General features: G+C 32.3%; 1 protein-coding gene across 1 annotated transcript; it reads right to left on the bottom strand.

Annotated features, from left to right (window-relative positions):
* Positions 1-8,257: 8,257 nt before the first annotated feature.
* On the bottom strand, positions 8,258-13,083 carry LOC117913887 (protein RALF-like 24). Its single transcript, XM_034828985.1, has 2 exons — positions 12,516-13,083; positions 8,258-8,672 (listed from the first exon to the last, which is right to left on the bottom strand). Exon 1 carries the CDS (start codon positions 12,947-12,949, stop codon positions 12,554-12,556), a length of 396 nt encoding a protein of 131 aa, XP_034684876.1. The 5' UTR covers positions 12,950-13,083; the 3' UTR covers positions 8,258-8,672; positions 12,516-12,553.
* Between the last annotated feature and the right edge of the window lie 9,502 nt (positions 13,084-22,585).

Below are 22,585 nucleotides of genomic sequence, written 5' to 3'. Positions count from 1 at the left end.
TTGTGCCTATAAATACTGAGGGCTTCATTTGGCAAAGACACCACTCAAATCACATCATAACCAAGCAAGTGAGCTTCCAAAGCATTGTAAAGCATTCTTTTAAGCAATAAAAATTCATTTCCTTTAAGTATTATCTACTATGCCTTCTAAGCTTCCAAGTCATGTGCATACTTAGCCTAGCTAGCTAAGTGAGTGGATAAAGCGCTAACTTAGCAACGTCAAGTGTCTTGAAATTATCTAAGTGTCGCATGTGAGCTTAGGAAGAGACTAAATTTATGAAGTTCAATATTCTATCAAGGTTGAAAGCCCATACAATATAGTAACTTGGTGAGATCATGACTACTCAATAGCTAATATCATGAATTACCATAGGTCTTATTCAATAAGTAACCACACACACTAGTACACTCACCATGGGAACCTCATTTTGATGATCAAGACAAATCATTTCTCCAATTAAAAGGTAATATACTACAACCTGAGATGGATTACCTAAGTTTATGAATATGTTGTAAACTATTCATCAACAATTGCAAGAAACCCATGATTTTGGATCTTTCGTGCAATTCCTAATTCACCTAAGTAATGTACAATCCAAGTGGTGCAGACTTGAATGCTCGATATAAATAATAAATAAATATGGATAGTGAAAGGAGAATAAAAATCATAATATAAATACTAATGAATTTCGTTTATTGTTACATCATGTCATACTTTTCATGACTTTATCATAACAATAGGAACATGTCATGTGTTAAGGTTTTGCCTAAAACCATAAAACTTAACTTTTATGTTTTTTTATAAGGATTTCTTAGATTTTCTTGAGAGAGAAAATGATATTAAAGATTCTTTATTTCTTTATTTCAAGTTTTTTAGATTGTTTTTGGATTTTGTTTTCTCTTTACAAATTTAGAGCTTTATTTTTTATTTATTACTATTTTTAAATAATTTTCTTAGTTACATTTTTTTTATATTAATTTTTCTTATATTTTATTCTTGTTTAGGAAAGAGATTTTTCAAGTAAACTTTAGAGAACAAAACCAACAATCTTAGCCAAATATGTAGGCTACTAAGGATTAGAATAGTACTAAATACAACAGGTCACAAATGCCTCATCAAGGATGCGAGAACATGAGGTAACATCAAAATTCTCCAAAGGTCAATACATTTTGTTTTAAAATGCCTCAAAATTAGAACCATGTCACCATCAAACCATAATTGGTTTTGTTGCTTCTCATCTTCAGAGAAAATGAAAATGAGAACCTGTTCACCCATGTAAAAGATGTGGAAGAGATTTGCACAACCTTCTAAGAAGTGATTGTGTCTCTAGTGGTCTTGTGCATGAAACTTTTTCCATTGACATTGAAAGATAGAGCCAAAATCTGGTTGAGTAGCTTAAGGCCTCACAACATAAGAAATTAGAATGAGTTGAAATCATATCTTCTTTAGAAGTTTTTCCCATCTCACAAAACTAATGAATTGAATAAAACAATCTCAAATTTCAAAGCTTTGGAAGATGAAAAGTTCTTTGCTTATTGGGAGAGATACATGGAGGTAGTGAGAACCTACCTTTATCATGACTTTGACAACTAGATGTTAATCTTATATTTCTATGAGGGCATGTCTCCTCAAATGAAACAACTAGATTAATTAGGACTTGTTTTAAACTAGATTAAGTGATCCAAACCTTAGTGGGCACAAAAGAAAGAGAGAGAGAGAGAGCCTAGGGGTTAGGGTTTAACTATACTTTTTGGTATAAGAGTTGTGTTCCATTTCCGGAGAGAGAGAGAGAGAGAGAGAGAGAGAGAGAGAGAGAGAGAGAGGGCCTAGGATTCCTTACTTCCAAAGCTTATACTTTGGAGTGCCAAGATTACGGTTTAAGTCATCAGACAAAAGATCTTAGGTGTACAAAACCTCTGTACTCTTTAGGTTTCAACTTCATTGGATGGATTTTGATTTAGGAATGTCCAAATCACAGGTATAACTACTATATCTTTAGATTTATAGATAATGCTTTTTTTTTTTATATATATTTTATTTTGTTGTGATAGACTTACAAATGCTTAGGGATAGATGCATGCACCCTACCAACAATCTCAACCTTCTTAGAATGGCTTCACCTTCATTTTTCATGCCATTTATTGAACACATCTCAATTCTTTCTCAATTGGTTATGCTTTTGCCTATCTTTATAGGACAACAAGGTGAAAATCTATTATAACTTGAATAATTTTATTAGGAAATCAAATATAAACTTACTTAATTTCCACCTTAAAAGAAAAAAAAAGAAAAATATCAATAGTATCAACTACTAGTAATTAAGGATCATTTTATTTATCGGTTTAATTAGATTGCACATTTCCACTAAATTTTTCATGCACCCTCATGGCTAAAAATGACCACTTTTATTTTAGATTAATTGCTTAAGTTACTAGGAAGAGAGTAGTTACATCATTATGAGATAGTGACAAAGAGTCGTGTGAACCATATATTGCTCCCATTTTTTCCATGAGAAAATACATTATTTGTTATTTCAACTAATTAACTAATAACAATTACATAAGTTACTGCCACTAAAGGAGGTGCTTTATGTAAGCAAGTGGCTACATCATTCTTGTATATGTGGCTGAAAATAATCCATCGAATGCTACCAAGCATGTTGTTATATCACCAGCGGCTACTAAATCCATTTATGGCTTAAAAAAAAAACCCACTTTCTTAGCCTTTAAGTGAGCCGAAGTGGTTAATTTATGAAATAAATGGCATTCTTTCCATAATTTTTTTTTTCTTTTATGCTTTTCAATTATACTACTAATAGATAGATATGTTAGTTGAAATTTCAAGTTATGATGGGTATTTGTTGAAATGACAAATATATTGGATGCTTGTTGAGTTGTGATTTATATGAGATGTTCTTACTTAAGGATTGTCTAAAATATTTTGTTAACTTAGAATACATAAAGTGACTTATATGAGGAAAATGTGAAAGGATTATTGTTATGTATTGTTATTAAATATTCATGAAATCTATTGATTGTGTTGTGAACTCCATTATGGATTGCATCCTAAAGTACTAAAGAGCATAATTTTGGGTTGATAATGAGGAAATAATTTCATGAAATAAAATAAAGGTAAAGAGAATGAAAAAATTCGGTTATTATAATGGAAAATGGTGATTTGATGTTATGAAGGGCAATGGTCCTTGAGTGAGAGACCCAAAAAGAAGAGAACATCCCATTGGGATGTAATAGGGGGCATAGACGTATGTCCCTGGGTGAGAGTCCTAAAATACATGTGGCACTTATCCATGATCTTTTTGGTGGTTTGTAACATTATATATGATAAAATCGGTAAACATTGGGTACTTTATTTTACCTTATGTATTGGTTTAATTGATATTATGCTATAATAATACATTTTATCATTGAATATGATTGGCCAAATGTCATTTTATAAATATCCTTATGCTTAAAATCCAAAATAGAATCATTCTCTATTGAGCTTTGTTAGCTCACCCTATTTATCATTTTTCTGATTCAACTGTGGAGGCTCCTTATGGGGAACTTCAAGATGTTTAATTCAGTGCTTGAGAAAGCTTCATTTTTTAATGCATGTGTGAAAGAGCTTGAAGACTATTTTAATGTATTTTGTAAGAATTAGTATGTGATAATATAGATAAACTTAAGGAGTTGTAGTCTTCCTATATTGCATATTATGACTCACTATTGTAAAAAAAAAAATAAAAAATGATGTGTGCTTATATAAATAAATTTAAAATTTGAGAATATGAAATTAGAGATATCAAGGGACACCTAGGTACAAGGCCTTGTTTAAAATAAGTATATTTACTATTTTAGTACCTCAATTTTTTTCTAGCAACCTTGTTGTCAAGTTGGATTGTTTATAGTAAGAAAACTTCATCTAAAAGTTCCAATAGGTTAGAATGATTTTTAACATTAAAATGTTTGTAAATTTTGTCATCTTCCAAGCAAGACATGTCCTAACTTGGCCCAATGTGGGATAAAATTGTTATGAATCTTTAAATCTACAAGTGCAAGTTGCAACAACCTTACTACAAATATTTTGATTTTGGATGCACTATTTTTTTTAGGAATAAATTTAGGGCCTCTGTTTTTTATATAATAAATTTTCCATATTTTTATATTTAAGTTTATTTTCCTTTTTGATAACTTATGAAAGTTTCTTGGTCAAATGATTTTTTTTTGAAAAAAAAAATAGAATAATTGTCATGTCATGAAATATTATTTACTATTTCCATTTTCACACTCTGAATTTTAAGATCATGAGTATTTTGAGTTTAGATTGTGTCATTTTTTTTTTCTTTTTTTCTTTTTTTTTTTTTAAAAATCGAGGTGTGACAAAATCCATATTCAAATTTGAAGGAAATTGAGGAGATTTGTTTTGAACATTTCAAGACACAAATGTTCAAATTGATCTCATGAGGATGAAACTTTTTCCCATAACATTGCAAGATTCAAGCAAAGACTTGGTTTAATACCTTAAGCTGAAGGAGTATTTCAAAATTAGACAAAATTGCAAGACACATTTGCCCATAAAACTAGTACTCTAAAAGGAGAAATATCATATTTCATGGCTAAAGAAAAAGATTTTTTTTTATCTTTTGGGACAAGTTTAAGGAGACCATTGGTGCATGCCCACAACATGGTTTTGACAATTAGGTATTAGTATTGTATTTATATGGGGGTATGTTGTCTCAAATGAAACAATTGGTCAAAACAATATGTAATGGAGACTTCTTTAGCAAGAGTCCAAAGGAGACAATTCAATTTCTAGAGTATGTTGCAATTGTATCTAAAGGTTGTTATGACCTTATGCCATGAAATGAACCAAAGAAGAGTTAAGCGTGTGCAATATGTGTTTCAATGGAGCATATAACAAATGAGTGTCCCATTATTTCTTCTATTGAACAAATCTTTAATGAACAAGTAAATGTTATATGAATGTTGGTATGAATGGGAGGATATTCAAGTAATAAAGAAATCCACCATTCTCTAATACTACAATCCTAGTTGGAGAAACCATTCCAACTTATCTTGGAGTAATCCTAATAACTTCCAAGGTGGTTGCAAAGGCTAAGCTTTAAATCAAAGGGGTAGAGGGACTTAACAAGCTCAATATTCTCAAATTTAGAATTTCAATTCATTCAAACTAATCAACAAGTAAGGTCTATTGCTTCATCATTCCTTGAATCTATCATGTAAGCTTTCATTGAGGAGCAAAGTAAATGTAATGATGAATTTAGAAAATTTGTAATTGAATAGAAGAAGCAGAATGATGATTAAAGAAAGTTTAACATTTAAACCTCTCAAGTAACTACTAATATTCAAACAATCCACCTTGAATAAGTTGAATATTCAATGGAGCTTTGAAATGGGGAAGTTTCTAGGTTAATATTAACAAAATCCTAGAGTTATATGGGATTAAGAGGTGAGTTTGGAAATTTCAATCATCACAAGGTGAAAGTTATGGTAACCTTGAGAAATGGAAGTTCTTGTTGATGAAAATGAGAATGATGTAGTTGTTGATGTGAAAATTTTGAAAGAGAAGGAGGAAGATTCAAAGCATGGCAAGTTAGTGAAATTGGAAAAAAGAAATCAAATGATAACTGCTTCATTTCTAGGTGGCTTTAAAAGGAAAGAAGATAGCCATAAATATCAAGAGGTGTTTGAACTTTGAAGCAATTTAAAGTTAATATTCCCCTCCTTGATATGCTAAAACAAGTTTCAATCTAGGGAAATTTTCTTAAAGAACTCGTGTATCATCAAGACATAAATTACAATTAAGAAGACATTTTTTACTGATCTAGTTAGTGTAATTATTGAATGTAGGACAACAATCAAGTACAAAGACTTTAGCTTCCAATGATCTTGATTTCCATTGAAAAATCCTCTACGGAAAAAGCTTTATTTGAGTTGGCAGCTAGCATAAATCTCTTGTGCATTCACTTTATAAGATATTGAGTTGGGTGATTTGAAGAAATAAGGATTACATTGTCTTTGGTGGACAAGTTAGTTAGCGTTCCTAGAGGCATGGTTAAGGATGTGCTTGTACAAATAGACAAATTCTATAATCTAGTAGATTTTGTTGTCTTGGACACTACACCGATTAAAAAATGAGTAAATGTAGTGCAATTATTTTGGGATTAGCTATAGCAAATGCATTGATCAATTCTAGAAATTAAGTTATATAGCGCTCTTTTGGGAACATGAGTCTAGAAACTAACATCTTTCATTTGACTAGATAACTAGCTAAAATTGAGAAGGAAAATGATGAAGAAGTGTGTTGGATATGCTAGAGGATGAATTGAAGGGTCTTTATGCTTACTTAGGAGATGTGGAAGAATTATATTAGGTAGATGAAGTTGTTATGATGTTGTGAAAGGAAAGAAAGGAGATCTTTGCTACTAAAATTTTTGAAAAAGAAGCTGAAAGTAAGAAAAAATAGAAGAAAGAAAGAAAGAAAGAAAGCCACTTCTAGAAAGGTCAAAATATATATTTTTGAGGCTTATTAAGGAAAAATCAATGATTATATCTACTTATCTCACATATAATCAAAAAGAGAAATTGATTAAATTGTCGAGAGGATGTAAGAAAGCTACTAGATGGTTTATTGAGGATCATAAGGGAATCAATCAATTGATATGTACTCATCATATATCTTTTTAAGGATTCAAATTAGTTTGTCAACCACAAAGAAGGCTTAACCTCTATTATGCAAGAGGTGATTAGAGTTGAAATTATTAAGTTGATGAATGCTAGCATAAATTTCCAATATATGATAACACTTAAATAAGTCCAACCCTAGTGGTCCCTAAAAAGAGTAGTCATTGTGATCAATCATGAAAAAGGGGAATCTATGCCAACTAGGCTAAGTATTGGTTGGATAGTTTACATAGATCATGAAAGCTTAATGCTATCAAGAAAATATCACTTTCCTACCCCACTCTTTGATTAGAATTGGAGAAAGTTTCTAGTTATATATTCTATTGCTTCTTGAATGGATATTCATGCTACTTTCATATTGCTATAGCGTTGCAGAACTAAGAGAAGACCTATGCTACAAATGTATGTCATTTGGATTATGTCATGCATTGGCTACGTTTCATATATGTAAAGTAAACATTTTTTCTAATCTTGTAGAGAAAACAAGGGACGTATTCATGAATGACATAATCATCTATGGGAATTCATTTGAATTTTATTAGGAAACTTTGTATCAAGCTTTGTAAAGATGCATTAAGCAAAGATTAGTGTTAAATTAGGTGAAATATCATTTCATGGTCAGTAAAAGGATTGTTCTTGGTCATATCATATTTGAGTTCATTTAAACCATCCAAAACGAACTTTTGTTGATAATACCTTTGTCATTTGCATTTGACCATTTATTTTTGTTTCATAATTTATATTTGTTTCATAAGGTTTAGGTGCAATTTGAGCTAGAATTTCAATGGAAGGGAGTGTTCAAAGCTTACAAGGATCTTCAAAAACGTAATCAAGCAAGAAAAAGCCAAATGTTCAAGTATAAAGGCAAGGAATAACTTGTGTAGGTTATTGCCTAGGTTTGTGAAAAGAATTACTTAAGCAAGCTAAGTTTGCATAAAGAAACATGTAAGCAAAGTAAAGTGAACTTGTGTAAGTAAATGCTTAAGCCAGTTGAGTTTGTGTAAAGATCTGTCCAAGCAAAGTCAAGTCCACGCACAAACTCGCAAATGATTATGCTTCACGACATTTCCCACTAAGATATGGCAACAAACTAAGAGCCCATTTGGAAGTGATTTTAGAAAGCGTTTCTAGTATTTTTAATACTTGAATGATAAAAATTTTCAAGTATTAGAAATATTAAAAACGTTTATTAAAATCACTACCAAACAGGCTTTAAAAAAAGTTGAATAAAAAAATGGATAGTAGGCATCGAAGTATTGCTTTTACCGAAATATTTCTATTACTAGAAAAGAACCCACCCACTTACCAGTGCTTCCCATGAGAATATGCAAATTATCAATCGCTAAATTATTGTTGTGGAAGCATGCTTTAATAGCTTCCATAAACTCTTGTCCAACTATCTTGAAATGCTACTAATAAAACCATAACAATTGGCATCGGGTATGGATAGTAAGGGCAGTGGCGAGAAGAAACCAAGTAGAAGAATGATAAGAAGATTTTAGAGAATATCACATTTATGACGTTAATTTCCATCGCAGGAACACTTCCAGAGGTATCTCCAAAATCAAAATCAGGAGTTCTCAGCATTTCAAGTTAGCTCGTACAAACACTACCATTTGGTGTTTCACAAGCCATAGCTGCCATACTCCAAATTTAAGGATCAAATTCAGACTCCCAATAGGATGACAAGAGGGTGCAAGTAAAGCAATATCATAAAGCTTTCGTTTATTACTAGGGAAATGTTTCTCCATTGCCCTTATGTTCCTCCTCTGATACAAGACATCATACAATCAGAATACTTACTTACCAAAGATTTGCATGAACCAGAAAGAAAAGCTACTGCTGCTATAGCCTAGTCTTACTCAACATTCAACATGAAACAACCTGTGATTCTAGGTTTAGTTTGGCCAACGGCTTCTTCAACTACCAAAGTTGTTTAGCCTGTTCAGTTGTTGCCCATCCACACACCTGCACATATACAATTAAAACCGTGCAAGAGCAACATAAACTACCTCATACAAAAGCAGATGCAGTTGAATTGAAGAAAATAGAATTTGAAAATCTAGAAGAGCAAATTAATTAGGCAAACAATAAGACAGATGAGTTCAAAATGACTTATTTTTTCAAGAAACCCAGCACATAGGGAGCACATGTTTGATATTCGGTTGAAATGCCTCACTATTGCAATTCAATGTTTATAATACAAGTACGGTGCATTTCATTCTGGATGGTGTTCAAGCTAAGTCAAGCTATTTTAGCAAAACTTGATCTAACAAGAGAGGAATCACACTTGGTGTTTTTTCAACCAAAAAACATGATGGTTATCCTCTATTATGACCAAACAAAAGAGCAGCTTCTTTTCTGGAAACTCTCTTCTCATCACTAGATTTTAGTGATGAACAAAAAATACTAAAACCACGGAAAAAAAATTAGAAACTGAGCTCTTTTATCATTACATAGAAAATGAGTAGACCTTTTAAGCATATATGATTACCGATTAGTGGCCAGGGAAATTACAAGTATTTGATGGCAATTTATAAGTGCATCCCTTTTATTAGCCTCATGATCAGATGCAGGCTCTTTCATCTGATTTTGTTACCAAACAGTGCCCTACTGATTGGAATATCATAGGCATTAAACAAGAGGCAAGTCACAACAAATAATATAGTTTCCTCAATCCAAGCTCAAGGGCTAAAGAGGTATACAACAATATCTTAGTGAGCCTCTGTAGAGTATCATCACTAACTGTAATCCATGTAACATGGGTTCACATGTGGGTGTGTTTAGGTGTTTCATCCTTCACATCATAAAATTTTAGGATACAGGGTTCAGTTGAAAAAGGAGCTTGAATGGTACTTGGATATGGAATTATAAAATAAAAAATCAATTAAAAGCAAAAATAAAAAATAAAAAAAATAAAAACACTAAAACATATCCTTGAAGAAATAAGAAGTAATATAAAATAAAAATGCTCTTTCCTTTTTCTTTTATTCTTTTCTCATTCTGACAAAAAAAAAAAAAAAATCAAAATAGTCAATATCCAAAGGAGAATCCCACCAAAAACCCCATACCCACACCCTGTCGTGTAGTGTTGACATGAGCACATAAAGTGAGTTGAAGGCTTGGGTATCATAGACTATAACAGAAAAGGTACTACACTTGGAACATTTTAACTATCACATCAATTCCATTAAAGTAAATATCCATTTCTTGCATGAAATATGGGTTTTGTGGTCATCAATGTGGCCCAACATTTATCTTATTGTATTCAAGCCAAGTTCCAAACTAATAGAGTTACCGTCCTATTAAGTCTGAGGCATTAAATTGGTCAACCTTTTCAAGTTGAAAGATGCCATGAAATTGTTTTTTGATTGTTGGACATTGGGTTTGCCTTACAAAAAATGCAACAGCACAAACATGCAATTAATAATCCTGAGGCTAGGAAAAACACGTATCATTACTGAAGGAAAGAAACCTACTTAAGGTCATATTGTCCTATTGATTCTTGAATAACTTGATGTACAGAGGTGAATGGCAAATATACTTAATGACTAAATGGGCCACTGCATCTAGCAAGAGAAAGCAATAAGGGATGGAGGTTGGGTCCAGGAAAGAATATGATATAGAAATCAAACAAACATAATTTCTGAAGGGTAAACAAGGAGTGAGGGACACTTTTTGCTGCAGGTAGTTATCCCTTTAACCGGTAGGGAAGTTCCTTGCACACATACCCAGCTTACTTATGCACAGGCACTAGAAAGGAGAACCTGACAAGTAGTTGATGTCTATGAAACTAGTGACATCAGACAATATCATCAAACAATTTATGATCAAAGTTGGCAACCAAAACTATATACAAGTAACCGCAAAGAAACATTAATTCTAATAAATCAGTTGAAAATAACTTCTATTAGTGATAGCAAGAAAGATTTGCAATGGAAATTATGTGTTTACAATATCTATAGCTAATCACAAAGAAAAGAAGCAGCTAGCTAATTCCAAGGCAGTGAACCAGACATGAATAGACACAGCATATTTAGACAACATCAGAACATTTGGATAATTCAACACAGACCATCTTGTAGAAGTTATAATAAAAATCATAAAAAAACTAAAATAAAATAAAAGACTTAGAGGCGGTGCTATTATTCTGACCAATGTTCATTTTTCTCCTTCATGTAATAAAATAGTGATCCCAAGTAACAAAACTTCCTTTGCCTATTTATGGCTCTGGTAAGCCATGCAGAGTGTTTATAAGCCACATAAGAGTAACAGCCTGAACCTGATTCTGCATGTTTTAAAGTTCTTTTGCTAAAACACATTTAACACACTAATTACTGACTCATGTCCACATTTAGTAGATGAAAAATAAAAGAAACACCTCAATTATGATAGACAACCTTAACAAAATCAAGATGGTAAACTACTAAGCATGGCCATTGTAAGAGAATCACCAAATAATTCAATTTAAAAAAGAGAGAAAAACCACAAACAACTAACGACACACTTTTCTTAACAAAATCAAGGTGCTAAATGACTTTGCACAGCTACTATAACAACATTATCAACTAATTCAATTTAGGGGGGGTTGGGGGGGGAGGGAATCACAAATAAGCCAAGAGACAATATACAACATGAAAACCTGATTGACTGGATCAGGATTTGCTCTTTGAAGCTGTTAGTGTCAATGCAAGGGAAATGCTAATGTTAGCCAGTGCAACAGATTCCAATTGCAGATTCATAATGAGAAATTCTCAATGACACTGGTTCTCTATTAGTATTGGGGTTGAGTAGAGCAGACATAAACAGTACTACAATCCGTAGCAATTTATGTCAAATACTGAATTTGTTTTTTTGTTTACATTTAGAGGCAAATGAAAATTTCCAACTTATGTTCATATCCCTCATAATCAAAGTTGTGCACTTCCTAAATCATATGCTTATTAAGCATGGTATTTTGGGATCAAAGATGCTTTCCATTTCGGGCAAAAGGATCCAGAAGATAAAGAGATAAACATTGGTTGCTGCTGATATGCAACGATTCCCATTAGGGCTTCATGGCAAGAGAGCCCATCAAACCAACAAATTTGCTATGTGAGAAGGAGATTAGAAGTTTTAATTCCCAATAAAGACACTTACCTTCCCATGTATAGGTAGTGATTTATCATCCTATGCGTGGCAGGCATGGTGTGGTTGCTTGGGGAGGAGGTCAGTACACGTGCCTATAAGTAGTGTTTCCCCATGCTATGGCTGGAGTAACATCTAAAAGGCTCAACATTATCCATCCAGGTTTATTACTTCTAGTGAAACTGTTCCGTACACATTGGACAGAACTCACCCTTAAAAACCCGCTATCAAGGGGAGGATACCAGGTCATTATAAGCCCAAGCACCAATTCTTAACTTAGATAAATGGTACTCAACTGGATCATTACAGAGACTCACTTCTCATTTCTCAAAAACCATCCAAGAAGCTAATAGCAAAAACCCAACAACTGTTTATAATTTTTTTCTTCTATATTGAAGGTTTTGCCTAATATAACATAGATTTTAGTTGGTATCAGAAAAAGGTCCTTTCCCTGGTGAAGTATTTCTAAGATTTCATTTTATAGATTTCGTAAACCCTAAATCATTCCCAAAATAAACCAAACAGGGAAAGGCATATGATCCTCCTTGAGAACCCCTAAAAAGTCTCCCAAACACCACATAAATCTATGAATATATATAGGAAAGAAAGACACGGATCTTAAATATACAAACATAACATTAAAAAACAAAAGACATAGAAAGAAAAAAAAAAAAAAGGCATTACCATTGTTGAGGATCAACATGGTATACAAAATAGGGGATTCAAGAATTGATGTCTCTAACACCTCTTGCACAGCCAGTGATGACTTCACAACCTCTGTTGTAAGGGTTAGCCTCTCCAGAGGCACGGCAGTTGTAGTAAGAGGCCCCAGGCCTGGCACAAGGAATCATGTCCTTTTTGAGTGTCTCATAGCTTATGTACTTCTTCTGCATCACCAGAACCCTCCTGCTGCTTATCTCCCACTCCCAATCCATCTCCTCCCCCAAGCATTGCCCCACCTCTCCCCCGCAATCCCTTTTGGGGATTGCTTCGATTTCATTATTTTTCACTGAATTCAGGCCTACAACGGAGACGGGGACCAACCCATTGCAGATTGAGAGATGGGCGTGGAGCAAAAGCAGCATCAGGTAGATGGTGGTCATGGGGTTTTCCTTCATCCGTACTCCCCCTCCTCTGTCTCTCTCTGCCTTGGCGAGTGTCAATATTTGGAAAGTGCACTAATAGCCCACTGTCTTATTACATCATGAATGTTACTTACAGTGCCCATTGCCTTCTCACATAATCACATCGCACAGTGGTCACCATTCTCAAATTAATATTCTTTCCTTTTTCTTCGAGGGAATAAACTCACGTCCTTTCAACAAATATGACTATCTTGGTTGGATTATAATGCATTTAATAACTACAAGAAAACCTATTTGTAAGTTAATTCCTAATGTACATCAATTTCTTAGAATGTGTTTGGTTGTTGAATATTATTATTATTATTTTTAAATTTCAAAAATAAAAAAATAAAAAAAATCAAGCATAGCCAAACTAAATACCACCTGAGATGTGCTTCAAAAATAACCTTCACTATTTATGGGCTTAAATGACAATGCTAATGGGCCATCATATATCATATGACTTTCTTTTTCTTTTTCTTTTCTTTTCTTTTCTTTTCTTTTCTTTCCTTTCTCACACGTAATGAAATATAGTTTTCTTATTTAATGTCATAGAAGATTTTAATATGCACGAAAACATGTTAGTGATAATAGATTTCACAAATATGGTGGTGGAGAGCGGTCAGAGTCTCACCAACCACGCTACTGTATATTGAGGCTTTTGTTGTTTAAAGTGGAGGACAGTCCACCATTTACTTACCTTTTAGCTCACGGGAATCGAATTTTGACTCTAGGCACCACCCAAAATGATTGTGGGCCACTCCTATTGTATTGGATCTGTGTTGCCATTGTTTTGTTTGACAACAAAATATCTCTCACACTGAGCCAGTTGGTTACTTGCTTTAGAAAAATCTTTTGTCACCTATCATGTGGGAGATTGATATGACTTGTTCGCATGCGACCTCTCTGTTCCTCTATAGTTACCATGTCACCCAAAACTCTGGTTATCGATATGGAGGGGGTGCTTTTAACTTCTACCGCAACTTAAAAAAAAAAAAAAAAAAAAAAAAAAAAAATTCTTAAAAAATAATTGTTCCAAAAATATTTTCAAATCTATGGTATTTTTTGCTATGATTGAAGGTGTCTTTCCACAATTTTCATGTCCATCATATATATTTTAAAAAAATTGAATTTAAATTAAATATGTTTCTTCAAGAAACACCATTCATAATTCTAAAAAATTAGACTTATACTAAAGGTGTTTTTGGAAGAAAGACTTTTCATAATTTCACAAAAGTTTTTCAAAAGTTCACAAAATCGAATTTATACTAAAAATATCTTTTGAAGAGACACAAAATCAAATATATACTAAAGATGTCTCTTGAAGAGATACATTTCACAATTCCACAAAATTGAATTTATAGTAAAGGTGTCTCTTAAAGAGATATCGTTCACAATTTTCACATATTAAACATAGTGAAAAAAATATGTATTTATATTAAAGGTGTATCTTCACAATTTTTAAGAGAAAACTTTCACAATTCCACAAATTTGAATTTATATTGAAGGTGTCTTTGTTCTACAATTCCACAAGAGACATCTTTCCACAATTTTTTTTATCGGTCATATACATTAAAAAAAATCTGAATTTATACTAAAGGTGTCTTTTCAAGAAATACCTTCTACAATTTCACAAGATTGAATTTATACTAAAAAGATCTCTTGAAGAGACACCTTCCACAATTGTAATATCAACAACACAATAAAAAAGAATTGGATTGATACTAAAAGAGTCTCTTCAAGAGAAACCTTCCACAATTCTACAAAATTGAAACTATCTCTTAAAAGATACCTTCTACAACTCCACAAGAAACATCTTTCTACATTTTTTTTTTTACCAATCATACACATTAAAAAAAAAAATTGAATTTATACTAAGGGTGTATCTTCAAGAGGCACCTTCCACATTTTTCATATCAATCAAATAGTGAAATTTTTTTAATTTTTATTAAAGGTGTCTTTTCAATAGACATCTTTCATAATTCCATAAAATTGAATTTATATTAAAGGTGTCTTTTGAAAAGATGTCTTCCACAATTTTCATATTAGCCACAAAGTGATTTTTTTTTTTTAACAACATTTTACCAAACACTGTAGTCTTCTTTACTCTCAAATCTCAATCCTTTAAACAACTCATTGGATTCATTCCACAATATGGTATGTGATATGAGAGCCTCAATAGTCATGCTATTTATTGCATCCCAATTTAATTGTTTAAACATTGAAGAAGGCATAATATATTCACCATCATCTAAAGAAGTCTTATTTGTTGAAGGTTCATCATCATAAAATCTTTCATTAATCTTGTCTTCATCATAAAATTCTACATCATCATCCTCATTTGTAAATGAGATGATAACATAGATGTTTGTCACTATCATAACCAATTGAGTTACTATTGCCAAATTCCCCTCTATTGGTACTTTAACATCATGACCCTTTTTATTTATTATTATTAAATGGTGAACTTAGCCCAAATGAATGATATCTCTTAGATGTGTCTACAAATACATTTTAGTGATATTCGAAGGGTGGGATTTGTGCTACAACATGAAACACAAACCTTACATCATTATCATCTTTAACTGATAATTGTATATGGTTAATATTCCCATCTCCAATGGGGCATAAGAATCGAATATCGAAATATCATGGATAACATGGTATAAGTGCAATCAATCGACATAACATGACATAACTTATCCTCCAACTCATCATATTTTATTAAACTATGGACTAAAACACTTTTTTCAAGAAAACAATTGTAACACACCTCATTTTGGCAATTAATTATTTCACCATTCTTGTAACACATAATTGTAATCAAAGTAACCATTTATGTACCAAAAAATAATCAAAGAAAAAAAAAAAGGATTGAATTGATAATAACTAAGGAAAAGAAGAAGAAAAAAAGAATAGTAACGATGATAATGATGATGATAATAATAATAATAATAATATATGTAAGTTAGGTGTTATCATGGTGATCATATTTTTTTCTCCAACTATTATTATTATTATATTATTAATAATAATAATAGTATACTTAAGTTAAGTGTAATCATGGTGATCATATTTTTATACCCCAATTACTATTATTATTATCATTATTATTATTATTATTATTTAATCAGCAAAATAGATAATTAAATTCTCAAAATGTGGTTGATTAATTACAAAAGTTCAACCTCAAAAAGGCTTTATTTAGAAGGCATTGGATGTTCTTGATGATAGTAGACAAATTTCATTCAAGGAGTATGGTAAGCAAAAGATATACCTTGCTTGATAGGATCAATTTGACATCCTAAATAGTAAGGAACTTAGTCGGATGAAGTAAGAAAAGGTCAAACTACAACAATAGCTAGAAGAACAAAAGAAAATTATTAGTGAGGTTGAGGGAGGTATTCTCCTTTATTATATCTTTTTGTTTCTTCCATGCAAGTGAAAAAGTTTAGGATGTGGCTTGATGGATTATCTAAATTCTTAACTATTCAAAATCTTCAAGTGTTTTTATATAAATTCTGTTTTTTGAATCCAAATTCTCATGAAACTCATATCAAATTCTCATGGACATTGGATTGGTCATATTATAGTCTCCCCTACTTATTAAATTACCCTTTGAATGCTAAAGTCTTAACAATAAGTATAAAATTATTAACATCATAAAAAATCTAGAAGTCTTACAATCCAAGCCCAATGCATATTTCACATTCTCAAAATTATATAGTTGAAAAATGAAGGAACAAAGTTAATATATGCATGTTTAAACATGATGCAAATTAAATGATTCAATCAACTTATTTCTAATACACTACTATGTCTCTCAATATCCCTACACTCTTCTGGTTCTCACAGAAAAATGTTTATTCTCTTCAATGTTTTAAAAACTGGACCAAACCAGACCAGACCGACCATCGGTCGATCACCATTCCGGTCAATTGGACCGAATTGGGATTGAACTGGGGTTAGACCACTTGAACCGACGGTCCAATCGGTGAACCGGACAAACCGGTCAGTTTAATTGATTTTAATTTATTTTTTAAAAAACAACATCAAAATGATGTCGTTTTGGAGTCTTATAAAAGAAAATGAAAATTTGAAAATCCTAAGCCTGCAACCTCCAAAGTCCAAACCCTCACTCCTCCCCCCGCAGCAGCTGTCAGCCTGTCATTTCGCTCACCGTCGACACGTCGCGGCCTGCAACACCCATACAACTCCCATCGGCAACCTGCAACACTCACATAGCTCCCGATCACCGGCGTTGGAAACTTTCCTTCCTCTAGACTGGTACCCCGTCCCCGACGTTGGAGTAATTTTTTTTTTTCTGATTTTCTGTGCTAGTGTGAGCTTCTGACATCCTAGTTCTAATTCAGATTTGGGTCCCAACAAATCCTCGAGGTGCTGAAAGACTATCCCTGGGTATCATTGTATCTGAATCAGATTTTTATCTCCGTAGATTGTGGGGTTTGGCCAATGAGGTGCGTATTTTACCATAACCTTGATGCCATTTGTAGTTGAGTTGTTAATTAATCCATTATAAAATGTATGTAAGGAGGAATCTGGTGTTGTTTCTCCTTGGGCTAATTCCACATTGGTTGTAGGACCAACCACTAATCATTAAGTTTTGGGCATGGTTTGAGATTTTAGCTTGGTCACTAGATTTGGTGTTCTTGCTAAGAAAGACACCAATGCACATGTTTGTTTGATGTCAAGCTTGCTTTGGTCCAATTGAGACAAAAGGGCACTAATTGCCATGTATAGATGTCAAATCCAGTGTGATAAAAGCTCTATGTGGATGTTTCTTCAGTATAACTATCAACCACACCTGCTGTCCTAGGCTTACTATTGATCTTGGCCTTGCTATCAAGCTGATTGGAATCCTACCGACTTTTATGAGGTCCAAATGGCCACAGTTCAAAATGAGGAGAATTTCATATCCACACTTGAGAATCTAATTCTATGAGCATTCTTTGAGGCTGTTTTGCACCTTTAAAAATATTCAGTACAGAGTTGGGTGATTGTTATAATTGGGTTAGTCTTTGAAGTCAAAATGCAATAGAGATGATGAATTTAGATAAATTTATAGTTGGTTCAAAACATGTTTGTTATAATGACCATTATTCATTTAGATAAATTTACCCATTGATATGTGATTGTTATAAATTGTTGATGACTTGATTATAAATCATTAAATTGTTGATGACTTTCATTCTCTAGATTAATATGAGATTTTTGTTTCTAATTTGATAAAGAAATAAAAAATGGAATCAAACTTGACTCCATCATCTGGTCAAGATTCAACTACCAATTCACAATCAACTAGAAGTAAGACTGATCCTACATGGGAGCAAGTTTATGAAGAAAGATATGCAAATGGAAAGAAAGCTCTTATTTGTTTGTATTGTAAAAAGATTACAAAAGGTGAGGGTATTCATAGAATAAAACAACATCTTGCTGGAGTGAAATGAGATATTGGTCCATGTAAATCGGTTCCTCCTGATGTCAGATTTCGAAGGGAAAATTCTTTACAAGAGTTTGTGAATTCCAAGAAAACAACCCAAGAAGCATATGAATATAGAAATCCTTATGGTCCTAATGTGTCACAATTTGTAGGGGATATGGCAGAAGGTGAAGAAGAGGTTTAAGAAATGCAAAGTTCTATGGCAGCTAGTAGTGGAAAAAGAAAAAAATCAACAGTGGATAAGTATTTTGCACCAAGAAATATTCAAAGAGCTCAACATTCCATGAGGAGTGCATTGGCTGGGAAATAAGCTACTTGGAGAGCGGATATAGCGGTTGGGGGATTCTTTTATGATGCATGCATTCCTACTAATGATGTGAATTCCTTATTCTTCAAGCCAATATTGGATGTTATATCTGCAATTGGTCCTGGATATAAGGGTCCAAATTACCATCAGTTGCGGGTTAATCTTTTAAAGGATGCCAAAAAGGAAGTTAAGTTATTTGTGGACTCTTATCGTGAAATTTGGGCAAAAGTTGGGTGTACAATAATGGGTGATGGCTGTATATATAATAGACAAAGAACACTCATCAACTTCCTTGTGTATTGTCTTGAAGGAATATCATTTGTGAAATTTGTTGATGTTTCGGACATTGTTAGGGATTTAACTAATTTGTTTCTATTATTTGATGAGGTGATTGAATGGGTGGGTCCACTCAATGTAGTTCATATAGTGATTGATAATGCAACAAATTATGTGGCCGCGGGGAGATGGATTTCTCATAAGCATAAACACATCAATTGGTCACTTTGTGTAGCTCATTGTCTTAATTTGATATTTAAGGATATTGGTAAGATGGACCATGTTGCTGAACTTGTAAGACGTGCATCAAAGGTGAAATTTTTTGTGTATAATCATGTTGCTTTGTTAAGTTGGTTGAGAAAAAGAGAATGATGGACAAAGATTATGGGACCTGGTGCAACTCATTTTGCTACTACATTCATTATACTCAATAGTCTTCATGATCAAAAACATGACTTGCAAGTTTTGGTAACTAGTAAGTTCTTTGTGGACTCTAGATATTCAAAGGATAATGAAAGCAAAGTTGTAGTTTCCATCATCTTGGATAATAGATTTTGGAATGATTGTTTGATTGTTGTGAATCTTATATCTTCACTAATGCGCTTATTGCGTATTGTTGATTGTGATGAGAGGCCTTCGATGGAATATGTGTATGAAGGCATGTATAAGGTTCGTTTGGGCATCAAGAAATTGTTTAACTACAGCAAAGACTATACAAGCCTTATATAGACATCATAAAGCAACGTTGGGATCAACAATTAAAGAAGAACATTCATTCAACAACTTATTGGTTGAATCCATGTTTCCAATATAATTAGGAAAACTTTTGTAATAAGCCAACTGTTATTGGAGGTGTCATGGATGTTATTGATCAAAAAATTCTGAAAGGCAAGCTTGAAACAATGAATGAAATGAAGCTGTTTTGTAATCAATTGGGAAGTTTTGGAAGAGACCTTGCTTATTCTTCACGTGAAGTACTTCAACCTGGTAAAAGATTATTTTCATTTATTAGTGTGTTTGTTTTTTTTATTAGTTACCTACTTACTATTTAATATTTTAAACTTGCTAATGTGTTTTATTTTTTTCTTATTTTTAATGTGAAATGGTAACTAGATGAATGGTGGAGGCTACATGGATACAATGCACCACATTTGCAAAAGTTGGCCATTCAAATATTGAGTCAAACTGCATCCTCTTCTAGATGTGAGAGGAATTGGAGTGTCTTTGAACGTATACATACCAAAAGAAGGAATAGATTGGAGCATCAAAGGTTTAATGATCTTGTATACATTCATTACAATTTGCGGCTAAAAAATCGGTATAAATGCTTTCTTAGTTGTTTTGAATTTAAATTCTTTTATTCACAATTATGAATAATTATATGTTTTTCTTTTTTAGGTTCTATAACAAGAAAAGAATCTATGATCCCATTGACTATGCATGCATTGATGAGACCGATTTTTGGATAGTTGATGACTACCAACTAACAAAGCTAGATATTGAAGAGTGGGAAAATCTTCTATATGAAGAAGGGTCAATTCCAATAAATGAAGTGGAATGTTCAAGTTCTCACATTGGTTAGTAGAATTTTTAAACTTATAAAAGTTCAATAATTATATTTTTTCTTCAAAAATGATTTCTTGTTGATATATATTCAATATTTTTGTAGATGATGAGGATGGTGGTGGCGTGGCCATAGAAGAGCTTGATGTGGAGAACTTTGGTTTTCCAGATGCTCATTTTCAATCTCCATATTCCAATTTCCAAAATGAATGAAGAGATGAATTTTATATTTATTAGTATGCAAAAGTCTTCATGAATATTCAAACATTGACATGTTATATTTTGAGCAATTATTTAAGTGTTGTGGACCTGTGGTTGACATTTGTATTATCTATTATGGATAATGTGTTAAGTTAACAACTCTTTGATAATGTGGTTATTATAGGATAACAATGGTTTGATTATTTGATAAATATTGGGTTTATTGACATTATGAATGTATAACATTTTATATTGTGTTATAGATATCATATATGATAATTGATGACTTCTACAAGTAAAAAATTTTGTGAAAAAACTTAACAAACAAAGTAGATGCTATCAAAATTTATTAATTTTTTAATTTTTTTAATTTTTTTATAATATATAAAATAATAAAATACATATTTATGATGTTACCGGTTTAACCATGGTTCAACCACGGTTCAACCGTCGATCTGACCAGTGAACTGTGAACCGATAACTTTTTCAGTTCAATGACCGGTCCGATTATGAAAACATTGATTCTCTTTGTTCAAATGTTGCACACTTGGCATCCTCAATCCATTAGTAAGATTTCCACAAGTGGAACCAGAAAATTTTCAAGTTTCCCACACATTCTTGGCAACCAAACAGAATCACAACAAGCAAAACCACAAAAAATGAAAACTTTCATTGCAACTTTTAGCTTACTCAATTTGATTGTAAAAAAAAAAAAACGAAAACTTCATTTTTTTTTTTCAACTTTCCTACACTTTCTTGGCAACCAAACACAACCATAAAACTTACCTAACACTCACAAGCAATGGTGTCTCATATTTGCACCTTCAACTCTTTTCTATTGATGTTGATGTAAGGAACTCTACTCCAATGGTGAGCAACAAGTGTAGGGAAAAGTTTGAAGGGGAAAGGGAAATGGGTGTTAGGGTTCGAGAAATGGGTGAGGTGAGGTTTGCATAAGAAACTTTTATTAAAATATGAAAATATTAATTTTTTTCCACCTCAAAATCCTACATGTTTGAAACCGTCATAGAATTGGAATTATTTTCCAATTTGAGGTATTTTAAAAATTAATTTCTCAAATATCTATACATTTATAAAAAAAAAAATACGTCAAACATATACATATGGGCTTATGATTGGGTTTATGCTCTTGTTTCTAAACCCTTAATTATAAGAGTTTTAAATTTGTAATACTAGGCAAGTATTTTGAGTGTTGAACCCAATAAGTGACTAGAAACAAGTTTGAAAAGAATTTTTTATTAAATCTTAAAGATGTAGCTTAAGAAATTGAGAAATTAAACAAAATTAAAAATAAAAAAATTGATGAATTTTTTGAGCTAGTTTAAGATCTTTTTCATTGTAACAATATCTTGGAGAGATGTCACACATTGGGTTTCCACTCATTTTGCTTTGTTTCCTCTTACAACATTGAAACTAACCCAAGTCTTCTACATTTTTATATCACTCCACCATCTACCACATGTTTAGGATATCTCAAAGTAATAAGAGCATTTAGAGACAATAAAGATGATGTGTCCTTAATCCAACTTGCTCAAACTTGAATTGGATGAATTAGGCAATATTTGCATAAGGATCACCCCATATGTAATTCTACACCCTTAATAAGAAAAATATGTTTTCTTATGTTTTTCACTCCTCTAATAGCTTTCCCAATCACTAAGAAGTTGATAATACAAGCAAACTAAGGAAGTTTCATAATTCTAAGCAATGTATCATTTGTAAACTTTTCATTTATTAGCTTTCATCCCCTTGAAAATCAATGATAGTGCACGAGAGGTAGTCAACCACCACACTACCCACT

The sequence above is a fragment of the Vitis riparia genome, chromosome 5, assembly GCF_004353265.1.
Source record: "Vitis riparia cultivar Riparia Gloire de Montpellier isolate 1030 chromosome 5, EGFV_Vit.rip_1.0, whole genome shotgun sequence".
NCBI classification, from domain to species: domain Eukaryota; kingdom Viridiplantae; phylum Streptophyta; class Magnoliopsida; order Vitales; family Vitaceae; genus Vitis; species Vitis riparia.
This window is presented reverse-complemented; position numbering and strand designations above follow the sequence as displayed.